The sequence below is a fragment of the Bubalus bubalis genome, chromosome 5 (assembly GCF_019923935.1).
Source record: "Bubalus bubalis isolate 160015118507 breed Murrah chromosome 5, NDDB_SH_1, whole genome shotgun sequence".
Classification (NCBI taxonomy): domain Eukaryota; kingdom Metazoa; phylum Chordata; class Mammalia; order Artiodactyla; family Bovidae; genus Bubalus; species Bubalus bubalis.
The window spans coordinates 120,368,773-120,387,922 of record NC_059161.1 but is presented as its reverse complement, the minus strand read 5'-3'; the positions used below and the strand labels follow the sequence as shown (position 1 = coordinate 120,387,922).

Genomic DNA, 19,150 nt, shown 5'->3' with positions numbered 1-19,150 from the left:
ACACATTTCTTCCTTGTACAGTTGTTGGATGATATAAAATATCTTGTGGATGCATATGACATTTCTTCCAATACTGAAACCATGCAATTGAAGTACTGCTCTGCCCTAAATTTTTGATGCAGACTGGCATCATAGGGGCCCCTGATGTCTGCCATTAGACCCACTACCTAAGGCAAGGTGTATTTCCCTGGGCTGTCCCTGAAGTCTTCACTTTGCCATTTGACAACTTATCCTCCTAGGAATCTCCTCTCCAAAGAACACAGCAATGAATATCTCATGAAGTGGTTAGGAAGATGTCATGAAACCACGTGTGTCGAGCATGGCCCCTAGTATCCATTTTCATGATGTTCTTAGCCATTTTTTCTCCAAGTAGGCAAGATTCTCCATCTTCTCAGATGTCCATGCAGGTCAGTTTGGCTTTCCAACCAAGCTTCAGGGAAGAGATTATGGTTCAATTCTCTGTATTCTGAAAAGCTGCAAAGTCCACTCACCAAGGCCAATGATGAAGGTAAAGATTTTATCAAGACCTTTTTTTCCCCCCAGATCTTTTAGTGGTCTAAAGGGGAAAACTAGGGTAGCTTAGAGCATATATAATTAGGGGCTCCTGGTCACCACTACATGCTAAGAACCCAAACTTCCCTGAGTACTTGAAGCCAGGAAAGAAGCATGAAGTGGCTTGCACTCCTCAGGCTGGTGGCCTTCTCAGAGTGCATAGTCAAGTAAGTATGGGGACTGTAAGTCGCATCATATTCTTTTCTCAGACTTTTCTTTTCATCTGATTATTCTTCCACCCATCAGGTTTAGAAGGCAATGGAATATTTCCCTAAGAGTCTTAATGTTCAACTCTTACTGATAAGTAGCTTGCTATAGGAACTGTGGATCCCAAGGTCTTGGTGTAGTTTTGCATGGTTGCACAAATCTTGGGGTCCAATCATGTCACGACCTATTGAAAATGCAACTCCTTGCAACTGTTCAGTGCACAGTCTATGCAGATGTCGATGTGGTCCTGTGGAATAGCACTTTTCTACATTTTATTCAACATGTCCTCTTTTTTCCCTGTCTACTTCAGTGTGTATATGCCTATGTCTGCATCTCTGTATCACTGTCATTTATCTCTCCATCTCTTTGGAAGTCACTGGGAGTGTATTTCTCTTTCTGTTATTTCTTTTAATTTTTCATTTGACACATCCTTCCTTCTCAAGCCTCTGGATTTCCCTTACTTGTTCCCTATATCTTGGATTCTTCTTTCAACTCTCTCTTCTCTGACAACTTGGAGAATGATACACTGTTTTATATCTGACAAGCAGTGTGACCACAGCCAACTCAGAAACCTCTTGCATTTCAAATTGCTCCCTTGTAAAAGAGAATAAGAATTCCCCTTCTACCTCCTTCCTTGAGGTTCTATGAGAAGGATAGTGTGGGATGGCAACAGCAATGTTAATGGCTGTCATTGTTGAGACTTCCTATTTATCAGGTACGTTATATCCATCACTTCTCTTATCCCCAAGATATTCTATTTGGAGGGTTTGTATTGTTACATTCCACCATTTTACTGAAGGGGATACTGAGACACCACATGGTCATATGGCTTATCCAAGATTGCAGAAAAGAACCTGTATTCAAATCTATGTCTTTGCCATGGTATAGGCATAAAATTCTGATAATAATGTACCTCATAAAAATTATTAGAAAGTACACAGGGCCATTACAATGACAGTTATACCTTAACACTGACAGCTAATTGTAGCATCTTCTTTGTTTTCTTTGTCAAATGCTCAGTGAAAGAATACCTCTAAGGAGAGTGAAGACCATGAGAAAAACCCTCAGTGGGAAAAACATGCTGAAGGATTTCTTGAAGGAGCATCCTTACAGACGGTCCCAGATTTCTTTTCGTGGCTCAAAACTAACTATTTTTTTATTTTATTTTATTTTTAAACTTTACATAATTGTATTAGTTTTGCCAAATATCAAAATGAATCCGCCACAGGTATACATGTGTTCCCCATCCTGAACCCTCCTCCCTCCTCCCTCCCCATTCCATCCCTCTGGGTCGTCCCAGTGAACCAGCCCCAAGCATCCAGTATCATGCATCGAACCTGGACTGGCAACTCGTTTCATACATGATATTTTACAGGTTTCAATGCCATTCTCCCAAATCTTCCCACCCTCTCCCTCTCTCACAGAGTCCATAAGACTGTTCTATACATCAGTGTCTCTTTTGCTGTCTCGTACACAGGGTTATTGTTACCATCTTTCTAAATTCCATATATATGCATTAGTATACTGTATTGGTGTTTTTCTTTCTGGCTTACTTCACTCTGTATAATAGGCTCCAGTTTCATCTACCTCATTAGGACTGATTCAAATGTATTCTTTTTAATGGCTGAGTAATACTCCATTGTGTATATGTACCACTGCTTTCTTATCCATTCATCTGCTGATGGACATCTAGGTTGCTTCCATGTCCTGGCTATTATAAACAGTGCTGCGATGAACATTGGGGTACACGTGTCTCTTTCCCTTCTGGTTTCCTCAGTGTGTATGCCCAGCAGTGGGATTGCTGGGTCATAAGGCAGTTCTATTTCCAGTTTTTTAAGGAATCTCCACACTGTTCTCCATAGTGGCTGTACTAGTTTGCATTCCCACCAACAGTGTAAGAGGGTTCCCTTTTCTCCACACCTTCTCCAGCATTTATTACTTGTAGACTTTTGGATCGCAGCCATTCTGACTGGTGTGAAATGGTACTTCATAGTGGTTTTGATTTGCATTTCTCTGATAATGAGTGATGTTGAGCATCTTTTCATGTGTTTGTTAACCATCTGTATGTCTTCTTTGGAGAAATGTCTATTTAGTTCTTTGGCCCATTTTTTGATTGGGTCATTTATTTTTCTGGAGTTGAGCTGTAGGAGTTGCTTGTATATTCTCGAGATTAGTTGTTTGTCAGTTGCTTCATTTGCTATTATCTTCTCCCATTCTGAAGGCTGTCTTTTCACCTTGCTAATAGTTTCCTTTGATGTGCAGAAGCTTTTAAGGTTAATTAGGTCCCATTTGTTTATTTTTGCTTTTATTTCCAATATTCTGGGAGATGGGTCATAGAGGATCCTGCTGTGATGTATGTCAGAGAGTGTTTTGCCTATGTTCTCCTCTAGGAGTTTTATAGTTTCTGGTCTTACGTTTAGATCTTTAATCCATTTTGAGTTTATTTTTGTGTATGGTGTTAGAAAGTGTTCTAGTTTCATTCTTTTACAAGTGGTTGACCAGATTTCCCAGCACCACTTGTTAAAGAGATTGTCTTTAATCCATTGTATATTCTTGCCTCCTTTGTCAAAGATAAGGTGTCCATATGTGCGTGGATTTATCTCTGGGCTTTTTATTTTGTTCCATTGATCTATATTTCTGTCTTTGTGTCAGTACCATACTGTCTTGATAACTGTGGCTTTGTAGTAGAGCCTGAAGTCAGGTAGGTTGATTCCTCCAGTTCCATTCTTCTTTCTCAAGATCGCTTTGGCTATTCGAGGTTTTTTGTATTTCCATACAAATTGTGAAATTATTTGTTCTAGCTCTGTGAAGAATGCTGTTGGTAGCTTCATAGGGATTGCATTGAATCTATAAATTGCTTTGGGTAGCATACTCATTTTCACTATATTGATTCTTCCAATCCATGAACATGGTATATTTCTCCATCTGTTAGTGTCCTCTTTGATTTCTTTCACCAGTGTTTTATAGTTTTCTATATATAGGTCTTTAGTTTCTTTAGGTAGATATATTCCTAAGTATTTTATTCTTTCCGTTGCAATGGTGAATGGAATTGTTTCCTTAATTTCTCTTTCTGTTTTCTCATTATTAGTGTATAGGAATGCAAGGGATTTCTGTGTGTTGATTTTATATCCTGCAACTTTACTATAGTCATTGATTAGTTCTAGTAATTTTCTGGTGGAGTCTTTAGGGTTTTCTATGTAGAGGATCATGTCATCTGCAAACAGTGAGAGCTTTACTTCTTCTTTTCCAATTTGGATTCCTTTTATTTCTTTTTCTGCTCTGATTGCTGTGGCCAAAACTTCCAAAACTATGTTGAATAGTAATGGTGAAAGTGGGCACCCTTGTCTTGTTCCTGACTTTAGAGGAAATGCTTTCAATTTTTCACCATTGAGGATAATGTTTGCTGTGGGTTTGTCATATATAGCTTTGATTATGTTGAGGTATGTTCCTTCTATTCCTGCTTTCTGGAGAGTTTTTATCATAAATGGATGTTGAATTTTGTCAAAGGCTTTCTCTACATCTATTGAGATAATCATATGGTTTTTATTTTTCAGTTTGTTAATGTGGTGTATTACATTGATTGATTTGCGGATATTGAAGAATCCTTGCATCCCTGGGATAAAGCCCACTTGGTCCTGGTGTATGATCTTTTTAATGTGTTGTTGGATTCTGATTGCTAGAATTTGTTAAGGATTTTTGCATCTATGTTCATCAGTGATATTGGCCTGTAGTTTTCTTTTTTTGTGGGATCTTTGTCAGGTTTTGGTATTAGGGTGATGGTGGCCTCATAGAATGAGTTTGGAAGTTTACCATCCTCTGCAATTTTCTGGAAGAGGTTGAGCAGGATAGGTGTTAACTCTTCTCTAAATTTTTGGTAGAATTCAGCTGTGAAGCCATCTGGACCTGGGCTTTTGTTTGCTGGAAGATTTCTGATTACAGTTTCAATTTCCGTGCTTGTGATGGGTCTGTTAAGATTTTCTATATCTTCCTGGTCGAGTTTTGGAAAGTTGTACTTTTCTAAGAATTTGTCCTTTCTTCCACGTTGTCCATTTTATTGGCATATAATTGTTGATAGTAGTCTCTTATGATCATTTGTATTTCTGTGTTGTCTGTTGTGATCTCTCCATTTTCATTTCTAATTTTATTGATTTGATTTTTCTCCCTTTGTTTCTTGATGAGTCTGGCTAATGGTTTGTCAATTTTATTTATCCTTTCAAAAAACCAGCTTTTGGTTTTGTTGATTTTTGCTATGATCTCTTTTGTTTCTTTTGCATTTATTTCTGCTCTAAGTTTTAAGATTTCTTTCCTTCTACTAACCCTGGGGTTCTTCATTTCTTCCTTTTCTAGTTGCTTTAGGTGTAGAGTTAGGTTATTTATTTGACTTTTTTCTTGTTTCTTGAGGTGTGCCTGTATTGCTATGAACTTTCTACTAACCCTGGGGTTCTTCATTTCTTCCTTTTCTAGTTGCTTTAGGTGTAGAGTTAGGTTATTTATTTGACTTTTTTCTTGTTTCTTGAGGTGTGCCTGTATTGCTATGAACTTTCCCCTTAGGACTGCTTTTACCGTGTCCCACAGGTTTTGGGTTGTTGTGTTTTCATTTTCATTCGTTTCTATGCAAATTTTGATTTCTTTTTTGATTTCTTCTGTGATTTGTTGGTTATTCAGCAGCGTGTTGTTCAGCCTCCATATGTTGGAATTTTTAATAGTTTTTCTCTTGTAATTGAGATCTAATCTTACTGCATTGTGGTCAGAAAAGATGCTTGGAATGATTTCTATTTTTTGAATTTACCAAGGCTAGCTTTATGGCCCAGGATGTGATCTATCCTGGAGAAGGTTCCATGTGCGCTTGAGAAAAAGGTGAAATTCATTGTTTTGGGATGAAATGTCCTATAGATATCAATTAGGTCTAACTGGTCTATTGTATCGTTTAAAGTTTGTGTTTCCTTGTTAATTTTCTGTTTAGTTGATCTATCCATAGGTGTGAGTGGGGTATTAAAGTCTCCCACTATTATTGTGTTATTGTTAATTTCTCCTTTCATACTTGGTAGCATTTGTCTTACATACTGCAGTGCTCCCGTGTTGGGTGCATATATATTTATAATTGTTATATCTTCTTCTTGGATTGATCCTTTGATCATTATGTAGCGACCATCTTTGTCTCTTTTCACAGTCTTTGTTTTAAAGTCTATTTTATCTGATATGAGTATTGCTACTCCTGCTTTCTTTTGGTCCCTATTTGCATGGAAAATCTTTTTCCAGCCCTTCACTTTCAGTCTGTATGTGTCCCCTGTTTTGAGGTGGGTCTCTTGTAGACAACATATGTAGGGGTCTTGTTTTGTATCCATTCAGCCAGTCTTTGTCTTTTGGTTGGAGCATTCAACCCATTTACGTTTAAGGTAATTACTGATAAGTATGATCCCGTTGCCATTTACTTTATTGTTTTGGGTTTGAATTTATACACCATTTTTGTGTTTCCTGTCTAGAGAATATCCTTTAATATTGGAGAGCTGGTTTGGTGGTGCAGAATTCTCTCAGCTTTTGCTTGTCTGAAAAGCTTTTGATTTCTCCTTCATACTTGAATGAGATCCTTGCTGGGTACAATAATCTGGGCTGTAGGTTATTTTCTTTCATCACTTTAAGTATGTCTTGCCATTCCCTCCTGGCTTGAAGAGTTTCTATTGAAAGAGCAGCTGTTATCCTTATGGGTATTCCCTTGTGTGTTATTTGTTGTTTTTCCCTTGCTGCTTTTAATATTTGTTCTTTGTGTTTGATCTTTGTTAATTTGATTAATATGTGTCTTGGGGTGTTTCGCCTTGGGTTTATCCTGTTTGGGACTCTCTGGATTTCTTGGACTTGGGTGATTATTTCCTTCCCCATTTTAGGGAAGTTTTCAACTATTATCTCCTCAAGTATTTTCTCATGGTCTTTCTTTTTGTCTTCTTCTTCTGGGACCCCTATGATTCGAATGTTGTAGCATTTAATATTGTCCTGGAGGTCTCTGAGATTGTCCTCATTTCTTTTAATTCATTTTTTCTTTTATGCTCTCTGATTCATTTATTTCTACCATTCTATCTTCTAATTCACTAATCCTATCTTCTGCCTCTGTTATTCTACTATTTGTTGCCTCCAGAGTGTTTTTAATTTCACTTATTGCATTATTCATTATATATTGACTCTTTTTTATTTCTTCTAAGTCCTTGTTAAACCTTTCTTGCATCTTCTCAATCCTTGCCTCCAGGCTATTTATCTGTGATTCCATTTTAATTTCAAGATTTTGGATCAATTTCACTATCATTATTCGGAATTCTTTATCAGGTAGATTCCCTATCTCTTCCTCTTTTGTTTGGTTTGGTGGGCATTTATCCTGTTCCTTTATCTGCTGGCTATTCCTCTGTCTCTTCATCTTGTTTAAATTGCTGAGTTTGGGGTGTCCTTTCTGTATTCTGGCAGTTTGTGGAGTTCTCTTTATTGTGGCGTTTGCTCACTGTGTGTGGGTTTGTACAGGTAGCTTGTCAAGGTTTCCTGGTTAGGGAAGCTTGTGTCGATGTTCTGGTGGATGGAGCTGTATTTCTTCTCTCTGGAGTGTAATGAAATGTCCAGTAATGAGTTATGAGATGTCTATGGTTTTGGGGTGACTTTGGGCAGCCTGTATCTTGAAGCTCAGGGCTGTGTTCCTTTGTTGCTGGAGAATTTGCTTGGTATGTCTTTCCCTGGAACTTGTTGGCCCTTGTGTGGTGCTTGGTTTCAGTGTCGGTATGGGAGGCGTTTGATGAGCTCCTGTCAATTAATGTTCCTTGGAGTCAGGAGTTCCCTGGAGTCAGGGTTTGGACTTAAGCCTCCTACTTCCAGTTAACAGTCTTATTTTTACAGTAGTTTCAGAACTTCTCCTTCTATACAGCACTGTTGATAAAACATCTACGTTAAAGATGAAAAGTTTCTCTACTGTGAGGGTCACTCAGAGAGGTTCACAGCGTTACATGGAGAAGAGAAGGGGGAGGAGGGAGTTAGAGGTGACCCAAATGAGATGAGGTGGAGTCAATAGTGGAGAGGGTGGGCTAGCCAGTAGTCACTTCCTTATGTGCACTCCACAACTGGACCACTCAGAGATGTTCAGGGAGTTATACAGAGAAGAGAAGAAGGAGGCAGGAGACAGAGGTGGCCAGAAGGATAAAAGGGGGAAATGAAAAGGAGGGAGACAGATCCAGCCAGTAATCAGTTCCCTAAGTGTTCTCCACCGTCTGGAACACACAGAAATTCACAGAGTTGGGTAGAGTAGAGAGGGGTTAGGGAGGAGATACAGGCGACCTGGTGGAGAAAACGGAGAGTCCAAAGGGAGAGAGAGCAGTCAAGCCAGTAATCTCGTTCCCTAGTGAAAAATGGATCCTGAGGATTGGGTTTTTTAAAGGTACAGAATTGGTAACAAATACATAAAAGCAAAAATTAAAAATCTAGAGTAGAGTTTGGAATTTCAAAAATGCGATGTTAATGAAAAGAAGGAAAAGAAAGAGAGAAAAAATGAACAAAGAAAAACAAACAAGGTCGCGAAAATTATAAAGAAACTACAGGTACAAAATTGATAACTAATACCAAAAAGCAAAAATTAAAAATCTAGAGTAGAGTTTGGAATTTCAAAAATACAATGTTAAAAAAAAAAAAAAGAAGAAGAAGAAGAAGAAAAATAAACAGAGAAAACAAACAATGTCACAAAAATTATAAAGAAAATACAGGTACAAAATTGATATCAAATACCAAAAAGCATAAATTAAAAATCTTGAATAGAGTTTGGAATTGCAGATATACAGTGTTATATAAAAGAAGAAGAGAAAGAAACAGAGGGAAAATATAAAGAAAAAAAAAGTCACAGAAATTATAAAAAAAACTATATGTACAAAATTGATAACATACACCAAAAGGCTAAAATTAAAAATCTAGAGTAGAGTTTGGAATTTCAAAAATACGATGTTAAAGAAAAGAAGAAGGAAAAGAAAGAGAAAAAACGAACAAAGAAAAACTAACAAGGTCGCGAAAATTATAAAGAAACTACAGGTACAAAATTGATAACTAATATCAAAAAGCAAAAGTTAAAAATCTAGAGTTTGGAATTTCAAAAATACAATGTTAAAAAAAGAAGAAAAATAAAGAGAGAAAACAAACAAACCAACAAAAACCATGTCGCAAAAATTATAAAGAAAATACAGGTACAAAATTGATATCAAATACCAAAAAGCATATATTAAAAATCTTGAGTAGAGTTTGGAATTGCAGATATACGATGTTATACAAAAGAAGAAGAGAAAGAAACAGAGGAAAAAAAAGTCACAGAAATTATGAAAAAAACTATAGGTACAAAATTGATAACATATACCAAAAGGCTAAAATTAAAAATCTAGAGTAGAGTTTGGAATTTAAAAAATACAATGTTAAAGAAAAGAAGAAAAAGAAACAAACAAAACAAAACATGGTCAAAAAATTATAAAATATATATATGAAGTTTGCTGAAGAAGAAAAAAAATAGGGTCTTTTTTTTTTTTTTACAAAGTAATAGTTATAAAAGTGAAAATTAAAGGACAATAGAGGACTTAAATTTTTTTTTTTAAATTAAAAAAAAAAAGAAAAGAAAGAAAGAAAGATTGATCGTAAAAATAGTAAAAATATATCTAGGTCTTTCTCTGGTTTTGCTGTGAGTATTGTGGGTTCAGTTCATTTTTGGCTAGTTCCTTGGTCTGACTTATATTTCTCAAGATCTATAGGCCCCTTCCTATGTAGTCCGTAGTAACCACAGGGTTTTAATCTATGGCCTGTAGCTTCCAAGGCGTTTCCCTCTGTTATAGCTTCTTCTGTTTGCTGGTCTCTTCAGTGTCTGGTTCCCGCCCTGACACAAAGGGGATGGTGGAGGACACTATTTGTTTTTTTATTTTATTTAGGGTCACTTGTTCAGCCGCGCTGTGGGGAGGGAGGGAGGGATGCTGCAAACAGATAACATTGGCGTCCGCTCGCAGTGCCTCAGCCACACTGGGTCTGCCCCTGCTCACGGCGCGTGTAGCCTCCTTGCCCACACTGCCTGGGCTCTAGGTTGTTCCGCCGGGAACAATCAGAGGCTGGCCCTGGGCTGAGCTCCCAGGTCCAAGCCGCTCAGGTTCAGGCACTCTGGTAGTCCTCAGAGGCGCAGACTCGGTTAGGCCTGCGTTTTGTGCTCTTCCCAGATCCGAGCAGCTCAGGTGATGTGTTTGGCGGGCGCCAATGCTGCGACCTATCGCCTCCCCGCCACTCGGTTATCTGGGTGTAAAACCAACGCACCTTCTCAGGCAGATGTTGACCGTCCAGACCCCCAGGAAGTTTTAGTTAGCAAAGAAGCCTGCTTACAGTTTTATAGATAGTGTCTCTCTTGGGCTGCGGTTGCCCCCTTACGGCTCTGGCTGCCTGTCACCGGAGGGGGAAGGTCTGCAACCGGCTATCTCTGTTCAGTCCTTTGTTCTGTGTGCGGGCCTGGCGGTGTCTTAGGTTAGGGCTGGCTTTTCGCGTGGTAGATATCCCACAGTCTGGTTTGCTAGCCCAAATTATTTCGCTCAGATAGCGCTCAGGACATTCGGGCCGATTCTTACTCTAAGGGACACAGCCCGCGCCGCGCTTCCCTGCCCAGCCCCCGCTTGCTAATGCCATGTGCAGGGGTCTGCACTGCTTCTCTGCTGGGGGAGTTACCGTAGGGCTCACAATCTGCAATTTTAATTGTTTATTTTTTTTTCTTCTCCCTTTTATGTTGCCCTCTGTGCTTCCAAAGCTCGGCACAGATTTGGCAGTGGGAAGGTTTCCTGGTGTTTGGAAACTTCTCTCTTTTTAAGACTCCCTTCCCGGGACAGAACTCCATCCCTCCCTCTTTTGTCTCTTTTTTTGTCTTTTATATTTTTTCCTACCTCCTTTTGAAGAGTTGGGTTGCTTTTCTGGGTGCCTGATGTCCTCTGCCGGCATTCAGAAGTTGTTTTGTGGAATTTACTCGACGTTTAAATGCTTTTTTGATGAATTTGTGGGGGAGAAAGTGTTCTCCCCGTCCTACTCCTCCGCCATCTTGGCTCCTCCCCAAAACTAACTATTAACTCGCTGAGAAACATCATGGATGTGAGTATTTTAGGAGGATGGTGCTCCACAGTGCCCCCTTGTTCTCTAGCCAGGCATGGGGCTCATCTGGATGTGCCAGGTGGGATGTTGGGGTTGGGCTTCCTGCAGGAGGCAAAGATACTGGAAAACAGGGACCCCAACCAGAGGAGAAGGCACTCTCATCCTCAACTGTTGGTCTTGGTGACTGGGCCTGGCAATTACCAGGTGGCAGGTAAATATTTATTTCTCTGTCAAACATGTGTCATTAGTTTGATGGCGATTGTTCCTTCTGAACTACATGAGCCACTCAGCTACAGATCAAGAGTGAGTCATCACTGATCAAAAGGTAGAACCAACTGCAAAGCAATTGTGAATCCCCAGGCAGAGGAATTCAGTTTCCACAGATGCAAGAATGACAGCAGTAAAAAGTTACTGAATCTGTATTCCATGTATGGCCATAACGATCACTGTGGTCACTGTTTTCAGATTAGACAAAGGGCTTATTTTGTTTTCAAGAATGCCCATGCCAGCCTGAGAGCTAGGCAAAGGGTAAATACATGTCAAATGAAAGGGTCACCTGTGTGGTGTTGATTAGATGTGGTCTGAGTTTAGAGGGAGTGGCTGGGGTTGATCAAGAAGGAGCACCTGGAGAAGGGGCTGCTAAGGCTGGGTTTGAAGAGATTACAGAGCTTCTCAAATGAAGGCACCAGGACCTCCTTGGGTGTCCAGCGGTCCTTGAGGCCCAGTGGTTATGCCTCTGGGCTTCCCATGCAGGAGGTACCACTTCAACGCCTGGTCATAGAGTCAATATCCTACATACAATGTAGCACAGGAAAAATATATCAAATGCAAATACGTCTGTGACCAAAGTCTATGAGGTGCATAGTGGTTAGAAAGTGATCTCAAGAGATATGTGACACCCAGAGGGAGGCATCAGTGTGGGAATAGAGGGTAGCCAGTTCTGCACTAACCCACTCCCTCCTTCTCCCTGTAGTTGGTCTACGTGGGTAACCTCACCATTGGAACACCCCCTCAGGAATTCCAGGTTATCTTTGACACAGCCTCATCTGACTTGTGGATGCCCCCCATCTTTTGCACCAGTCCAGCGTGTTGTGAGTACAGATACCCGCTACCGGACCATCCTTCACTTGCCCCGCTGCCCTGTTTTCCACCCTTGGCACCTGATGAAACTCATCTCTTGTTTCTGCAGCTACACACATTAGGTTCAGACATCTTCAGTCTTCCACCTTCCGGCCTACCCATAAGACCTTCACCATCAATTATGGATCTGGGAGAATGAATGGAGTTGTTGCTTATGACACACTTTGGGTAACAGTGTAACAAATGCTGAGTCAGGACTGGCTATGTAGTGACCAGGGCTTGCAAAACAGATGCAGGACAATCTGGCAGGACCCTTCCCAGCCTAATTCCCATATATATTGGCCATCATATCCATAGGATATATTTCTGGGGAGGCAGTGCCTGTGGTGACACAGGAGTAAACAAATTAGCTGACCCAGAGAGTGGCTTGAGGTGTGGACTTGCAGCTCCTCTGCCCATGAGCAGTTCAAGGTTCATTTTGCTGGGAGAGAGAAGAAGGGATAAAAGCACCCACTTTTATATTCACAGACTGTTCCAGGCACTTTCAGGTGATAACTGGTTTAATCCAGCAACAACCGCACACAGCAGTTACTCTGATTAGCTCATGAGACATATGAGGAAACTGAAGTACAGACCGCAAGGGACTTGCTGAGGGCACACATGTGGTAAAATGTGGAGTTAGGCTGGCTTTTCAGGATTGAAGTTGCTGTTGGATGTTTGGGGACAGGATAAAACTGATCTGAGGGCCCTGGTGGCAGTCAAGGGCTTCAGGTATCCAGAGTGCTAAACTGGGGGCCTGAGAAGTCAAGGGGCCTGATAAATGAGTTCTCACTCTAGAGGACCCTTGAGAGTCTAATAAACCTATGACCTGCCTCCCCCAAAATGCCTGAGTAGTTCCCCTCTCTCTCTTTCTCTCTCATACACATTCACATAAATATACACGTATCCCCAAAAGTGAATTCCTCAGGCAGTAATTTCATAGAACCCAGAAGCAAGATTGTGTTTTAAGCTTCTGTCTTCCTGGACAGATGCAGAATGCACAGTACATTACAGAGAATGCAGTCCATTCCTGTCATTAGGTCACAGTGATGCAAAAGAGAAGGTTATCTTGCTCTCATTCATTTTGTCCATAAGGTGGCACCAATGGGACCTGGCCTGACTCTTGGCTGCCCCACCTGTACAGAAGCCACAAGGCCTTTTTGACTCACTCAGGTGGTGGTTTTCAGAGGGTCAGATGTTTTAAAATTCACAGCCTCTCTCAAGTGGAACCCAGATTCCCCTCCCAGCTTTGTCTAACAATCTGTGGGTCACCACAGATAGAGCCCAGCCTCAATTCTTCTCTGAGGATCTAATGGCAATGCATCCCAGGCCAGTCCTAGCCCCACTTCACATATCTGTAAGTGGGATCACTGTTCTCTCCCACAGATTGGGGACCTTGAAAGTCCTGACCAGCCGTTCGGTCTAAGCATGGTGGAATACAGGCTTGAAGGCAGAACTTATGATGGCGTCTTTGGCTTGAACTACCCCAACATATCCTTCTCTAGAGCCATCCCCATCTTTGACAAGCTGAAGAATCAGGGTGCCATTTCTGAGCCTGTTTTTGCCTTCTACTTGAGCAAGTAAGTCTGAGATGGACAATCCCTTTCTCCAAATTAGCTGTAAGATGCTTTCAGTTGCATGAAAATTATAGAACACTTGCTAAAGAAGTATCCTGAGATATAATCTAACCCAGGATAACTATGGCCCCCGGGCCCTACCTGGCATCACTACTGGCTTTTATAAATAAAATTATTGGAACACAATCCTACTCCTGGGCTCAAGATCAGTAAATTGGTCTCTGGGGGTGTGTGAGGAGGAAGGCTAATTGAAGGCAACAGGAAACAAGTTGAAGGAAAAGGCATTAGGATTTGCTTATGAATTTGATAAGGAAGGAAAGAGAAGGATGGTGGATATCTTTCCCTCCTCATTAGCATTTCACTGGGAGCCCAGGACCAGCTGCACAATTTGTGGAGCCAGTGAGAAATGAAAGTGTGGGACACAAAAGTGTGGGACCCCTTGTTCAAGAAATATTAGGCATTTTAAGACAGGGAGAGCAGAGTTGGGGTCCCTTCTGAGTGTGAGACCCTCTGGACAGTAGAGCTCACAGGCCAGCAGAGCCAACTCTGGGTGACCTGAACCCACACCCTTAGAACTCCCAGGCCTTGATTTTCCTGAAAAATGACAAGATGGACAAGGGGAAAGCCAAAATACTTCAGCACCCTGTCCTCTGAGGGTGTCTGAGCACTCAGGTCACAGGAGATCCAGGGCATCTTCAGAAGACATAGTGGGTGGAGCCCAGACAAGTGATTTAACTTCTAACCTCCTCTGTGCCACTCATTGGCCAGTAACAGACCTCAGTCTGGATCTCAATCTCTCCTAGACACTATTTCTGCATTTGTACATGGGGACCTTATTAGGTAGGGCCTTGATGGGTGGACCAGCACAGCTCTCAGATGGTGCTGTTGTTACTGTCCTCCAAGGATCCCAGCCTCTCTTCTCTACAGAGACAAGCGGGAGGGCAATGTGGTGGTTTGGTGGGGTGGACCACTGCTACTACAAGGGAGAGCTCAACTGGGTACCATTGATTGAAGCAGGTGACTGGAGTGTACACACGGACCAGTGAGCCTCACCCTCTGAGGGTCAGCCTAAGTGGTGTTCCCACTACTGTACATGGACACAGGCAGACACACACAAATACATCTTAAACATACAATCACACAGACATATACACCACCCACAACGACACAGACAGACACACAGACACATGGAAACACACAAGCAGACACATATAAACCTTCACAGAGACACATAAGAACATGCATAGCTAGTCAGAGACACACAAGCACTCACAGAGACACATACAAACACACATACAAACAAACACACAAGCACATAAATACACAAACAACCCATGGGCTCATAATACCCAGGCCTTCTGAGAAAGGCTCTGACCATGGTTCTAAAAGGGTCCAAGAGGTCTGTGCAGCTGGGAGAGGGCTGCACCCGCTGCCCTGTGAGGCGTGGAGCATGGTTAGAGGACTCTATAATGCGGTGAACAGAGGATCAGGGAGAATTTCTCCAGCCTGAACAGAGTTATGATAAGATGACCAACTGTCCAGGGTTACCTAGGAAATAGGAAGTTCTCAGTACAGATAAATGTCATTTTAAAAACAGGGACAGTGAGAAAATGGGGAAAACTTGTCTTCTTAGGGAGCAACTACCCAGCAGTGGAGAGAGGTTGGCTGCAGTCTTAAGACGTGAAAACAACTAATAAAAAAGACATTCCATGTTCTTGGGCACACAGTGGGGCAGGGTCTATAACAGAGAATCAGGAAGGTGGGATCCAGGAGTGACCTGAGGACAAGAGGCATAATTGATAGGATTCTGTGTGATACCCTCAGACAAAAGCTGACCTGTCCTTTGGTGTTTCTGTGGGCTAGTCATGTATTTCCTGGCCAGGGTCTCAGGGTCTGAGCTGGTTGTAGGAGCAGTGCTGGGAGACACCCTCTCCCAGAGGAGCCCCTCTGTCCCCCTACTATGAGAATCTGCTGCCCCTGCGAATCTCCATCTTCACTCTGTGTGCAACCCGTTGTTTGTTCCCCACCAGATACAGCTCTCTGGAGGTTTCTTATTGATTTCTCAGTCTTTGTTCACTCATTGAACAGACAAGCATTGAGCATTCACTGTGTGCCAGGCACTTTAGGGATGCAAGGAGATTAAAACTCGCCCTCACATTTAAGAAGGCAGATGTACATGAAGTGACTCGCCCACATAGTGAATTGTGACTTTGGTACATGCTAGACATGAGGAGGAGAAGGCAATGGCAACCCACTATAGTACTCTTGCCTGGAAAATCCCAGTGATGGCGGAGCCTGGTGGGCTGCCCTTTATGAATTCTACGAGAGTCAGACACGACTGAAGTGAGTCAGCAGCAGCAACAGCAGCAGACACGAGGAAGGGTCTACAGAGAGAGACCAAGACAGGAGACTGATAAACACCAGGGCAAAGGCTTCCCGAAAACAATAAAATTAAGCTGGAATCTGGAAGATGAGAAGAAATTTGCTAGTCAAAGTGCAGTGGAGTCTTCTAGGAAGGAAGACCAGCTTGTGTCAAGGTACAAAATATCCTGGTGCATTCAAGTACTGCATTCGAGAATGTCAAGAAAGGTGCTGTGTCGAGAGCAAAGGAAAAGAGGGCAAGAGATGAAGGGCTGTTTAGGAGACTGTCGGGAAGGGGGCAATTCTGGGGAGAATCTGAGTGACCTGATGCTCTCTTTCTTCCATTGTCTCTCACTATCTCCATGAAAAGAAAGGTTATTGCTTTTTCTGATGGCTGTGAGGCCCTTGTGGACACTGGGACATCACATATTGAAGCCCCAGGAAGACTGGTCAATAACATACAGAAGCTCATCAGCGCCAGGCTACGGGGTTCCAAGGTGAAGGGTCATGCCCCAGGGTTACTTCCAGTCTCCAAACACAAAAGGAACTCCAGGGCCAATCTCTCACCCTCTCTCTCTAACTGCACTACGTTTATTGTTCTGTGGTCAATACCCTTCCCTCTATTATCTTCACCATCAATGGCATCAACTACCCAGTGCCAGTTCGAGCCTACATCCTCAGGGTGAGGGGACAATATTGAGGGTTGGTTCTCAAACTGGAGTTTGTAGGAACCGTTGGGCTACTGCTGGGAGGAGTGTGCCCTCTGGAGGCCATGTCACACCATTGCAGATGCTGCTGAGCCCTGTGGCTGGGCTGGTGCCTCCCACAAAACCAATCACTTGAAAGTAAAGGGCTGTGTGGGACACTGATCTTCCTGAAATAAATGTGGAGATATCACACCATATGGTATGGTGAGAGTCAGGCAGAGGGGAATACTAAGGTCCTCAGTCCTCAAAGAGCTTCAATTCAATCTGAACTCAGAGGTGCATGAACATGAAATTCAGCACAGCAGTCCGTGAAATAGGCCATGTTACAAGGAGAATGGCTGGGGACAGTCCCAGTGTGATGTCCCAGCATAAGTTCACAGTCTCCCTTCCCTTCTCAAAGCTTTCCTGGTTTGAATGATAAATTACATGGTCAGCCTAGTTCTCGGCTGCATCTTCCCCTTGCTCTGGCCAGGTGCCTCCTTTGTGAGTTGGGATACCTGTCCCCTCTGTGGGGAGGTTGGATGCTAATGTGAATAAAGGGTAAACAGTGACTGCTCAGCCCACACATAAGGTGGAGGCTTCATGTCAGCTCCCTGCGAGAGTTCAGAGCAGGCTGATGGGCTCAAAGAAGGCTTTGAGGAAGAGAGGGAATTTTAGGAATTCTAAAACCACAAACTCATTGAGCCATATGGAAGGTTGCTTGGTTCTAGGCAAAACTGCACTGGATTCCATGCAAATGGCATCTCAAGGTGGTCTGCACTGGGGCACTGGGGACTTACTAGGGGTGATGAGGGCTACGGACTGACCAGTGGGGCTGGGGAACCAGAGTACCTTACCCACCCATGCCTGGAGTGGCCAAAGAGGGTGAGTGTGGGACGAAAGAGGCTTCTCAGATTTCCTGAGTTAAGTCTTCAAGAACGTGTTGTGGGCACTGCTCTATTTAAGATGGATAACCAACAATGAGTTTCTTTGTAGCACAGGGAACTCCCCTCAGTTATATGACAGCCTGGATGGGAGGGGTGTCTTTGGGACCAGGATAGCCGGATACATACGGTTGAGCCCCTTTACTATCCACATGAAACTCAGAATATTGTTAATCAGCTATACTCCAATACAAAATAGAGTTTGATAATAAAGTATGGATTGTGGGGATGCAGGAGGAGAACCAGCATTCTCTGCAGAGAAAACAAAGGGCAGGAGTCAGAAGGAAAGAAACAGGGAGTGAGGAGAGCTATGGACACACTTGTTCTTTTCTAAATAATTATATTGAAGTGTGGCTAATCTGCTGCTGCTGCTGCTAAGTCGCTTCAGTTGTGTTCGAAGTCACACAGGGGTTGATTCTGTGCGAACCCATAACGGCAGCCCACCAGGCTCCCCCTTCCCGGGATTCTCCAGGCAAGAACACTGGAGTGGGTTGCCATTTCCTTCCCCAATGCATGAAAGTAAAAAGTGAAAGTGAAAAGTGAGGGTATGGGGAGGGAGGAGGCTTCAGGATGGGGAACACAGGTATACCTGTGGCGGATTCATTTCGATATTTGGCAAAATTAATACAATATTGTAAAGTTAAAAAAAAAAAAAAGAATGTGAAAAGTGAAAGTGAAGTCTCTCAGTTGTATCCGATTCTTAGCAACCGCATGGACTGCAGCCTACCAGGCTCCTCCCTCCATGGGATTTTCCAGGCAGGAGTACTGGAGTGGGGTGCCATTGCCTTCAGTGTTGCATTAAGTTCTGCTGCAGAGCAATGTGACCCAGTTATACACATAAAATTATATTTTTTCTTATTCTTTTTCATGTGGTTTATCACTGAGTATTGAATATAGTTCCTTACGCTCTACAGTAGGACTTTGTTGTTTATCATTCCTCTGTTTCCCCAACTCCCAGTCCTCCTCTCCCCCACACCCTTCCTCATGGCAACCTCATGTCTTGGCCCTCTTTGGTTTTAGATAAACTCTCATATACCCTACTGCTGAGAAAACCCGTTGATGCTTACCAAAAGAGGGAAATAAAACAAAGAATTGAGCTGGGTCTGGATATTGGGGGGAGTCACCAAGGTCTCATGCTGACTGGTGTGTGTCTCTGACTTCCCCAGGATTCTAGAGGTCACTGTTATACCTCCTTTAAAGAGAGCAAATTGAGTCCATCTACAGAGACCTGGATCCTGGGTGACGTCTTCCTGAGGCAGTGCTTCTCATTTTATGATTGAGGAAATGACAGGATTGGCCTGGCACAGGCAGTGCAAATTCTTGGAGTGGTTCAGGAATCAGTAAGGCTGTTCCTAACACACACTCACGCACACTTTGGGCACTCCTGCCCAGGATGCTGGTGAACTGTATTTGGTGGTCTGTACACCCTATTCTCAGCAAAGAATAAAGGATTTCACTCTTAATGGTGCTGAAATAAATGTTGCCTCTGTTTGTGTCAGGGAGTGAAGGATCTAGAACCAAGTCTGAATCAAAATTGAGAGGAGCCCTATTCCAACTGGCTTCAAGGAAAAGGGAGACTCATTGAAATGAT

General features: G+C 42.4%; 1 protein-coding gene across 1 annotated transcript; it reads left to right on the top strand.

The window, feature by feature from the left end:
* The first annotated feature begins 666 nt into the window (after positions 1 to 666).
* On the top strand, positions 667 to 18,839 carry LOC112585192 (pregnancy-associated glycoprotein 1-like). Its single transcript, XM_025286469.2, has 9 exons — positions 667 to 719; positions 1,786 to 1,913; positions 10,850 to 10,872; positions 11,846 to 11,963; positions 12,062 to 12,180; positions 13,378 to 13,571; positions 16,285 to 16,425; positions 16,512 to 16,611; positions 18,726 to 18,839. Exons 1-9 carry the CDS (start codon positions 667 to 669, stop codon positions 18,837 to 18,839), a joined length of 990 nt encoding a protein of 329 aa, XP_025142254.2.
* The last annotated feature ends 311 nt before the right edge of the window (positions 18,840 to 19,150 follow it).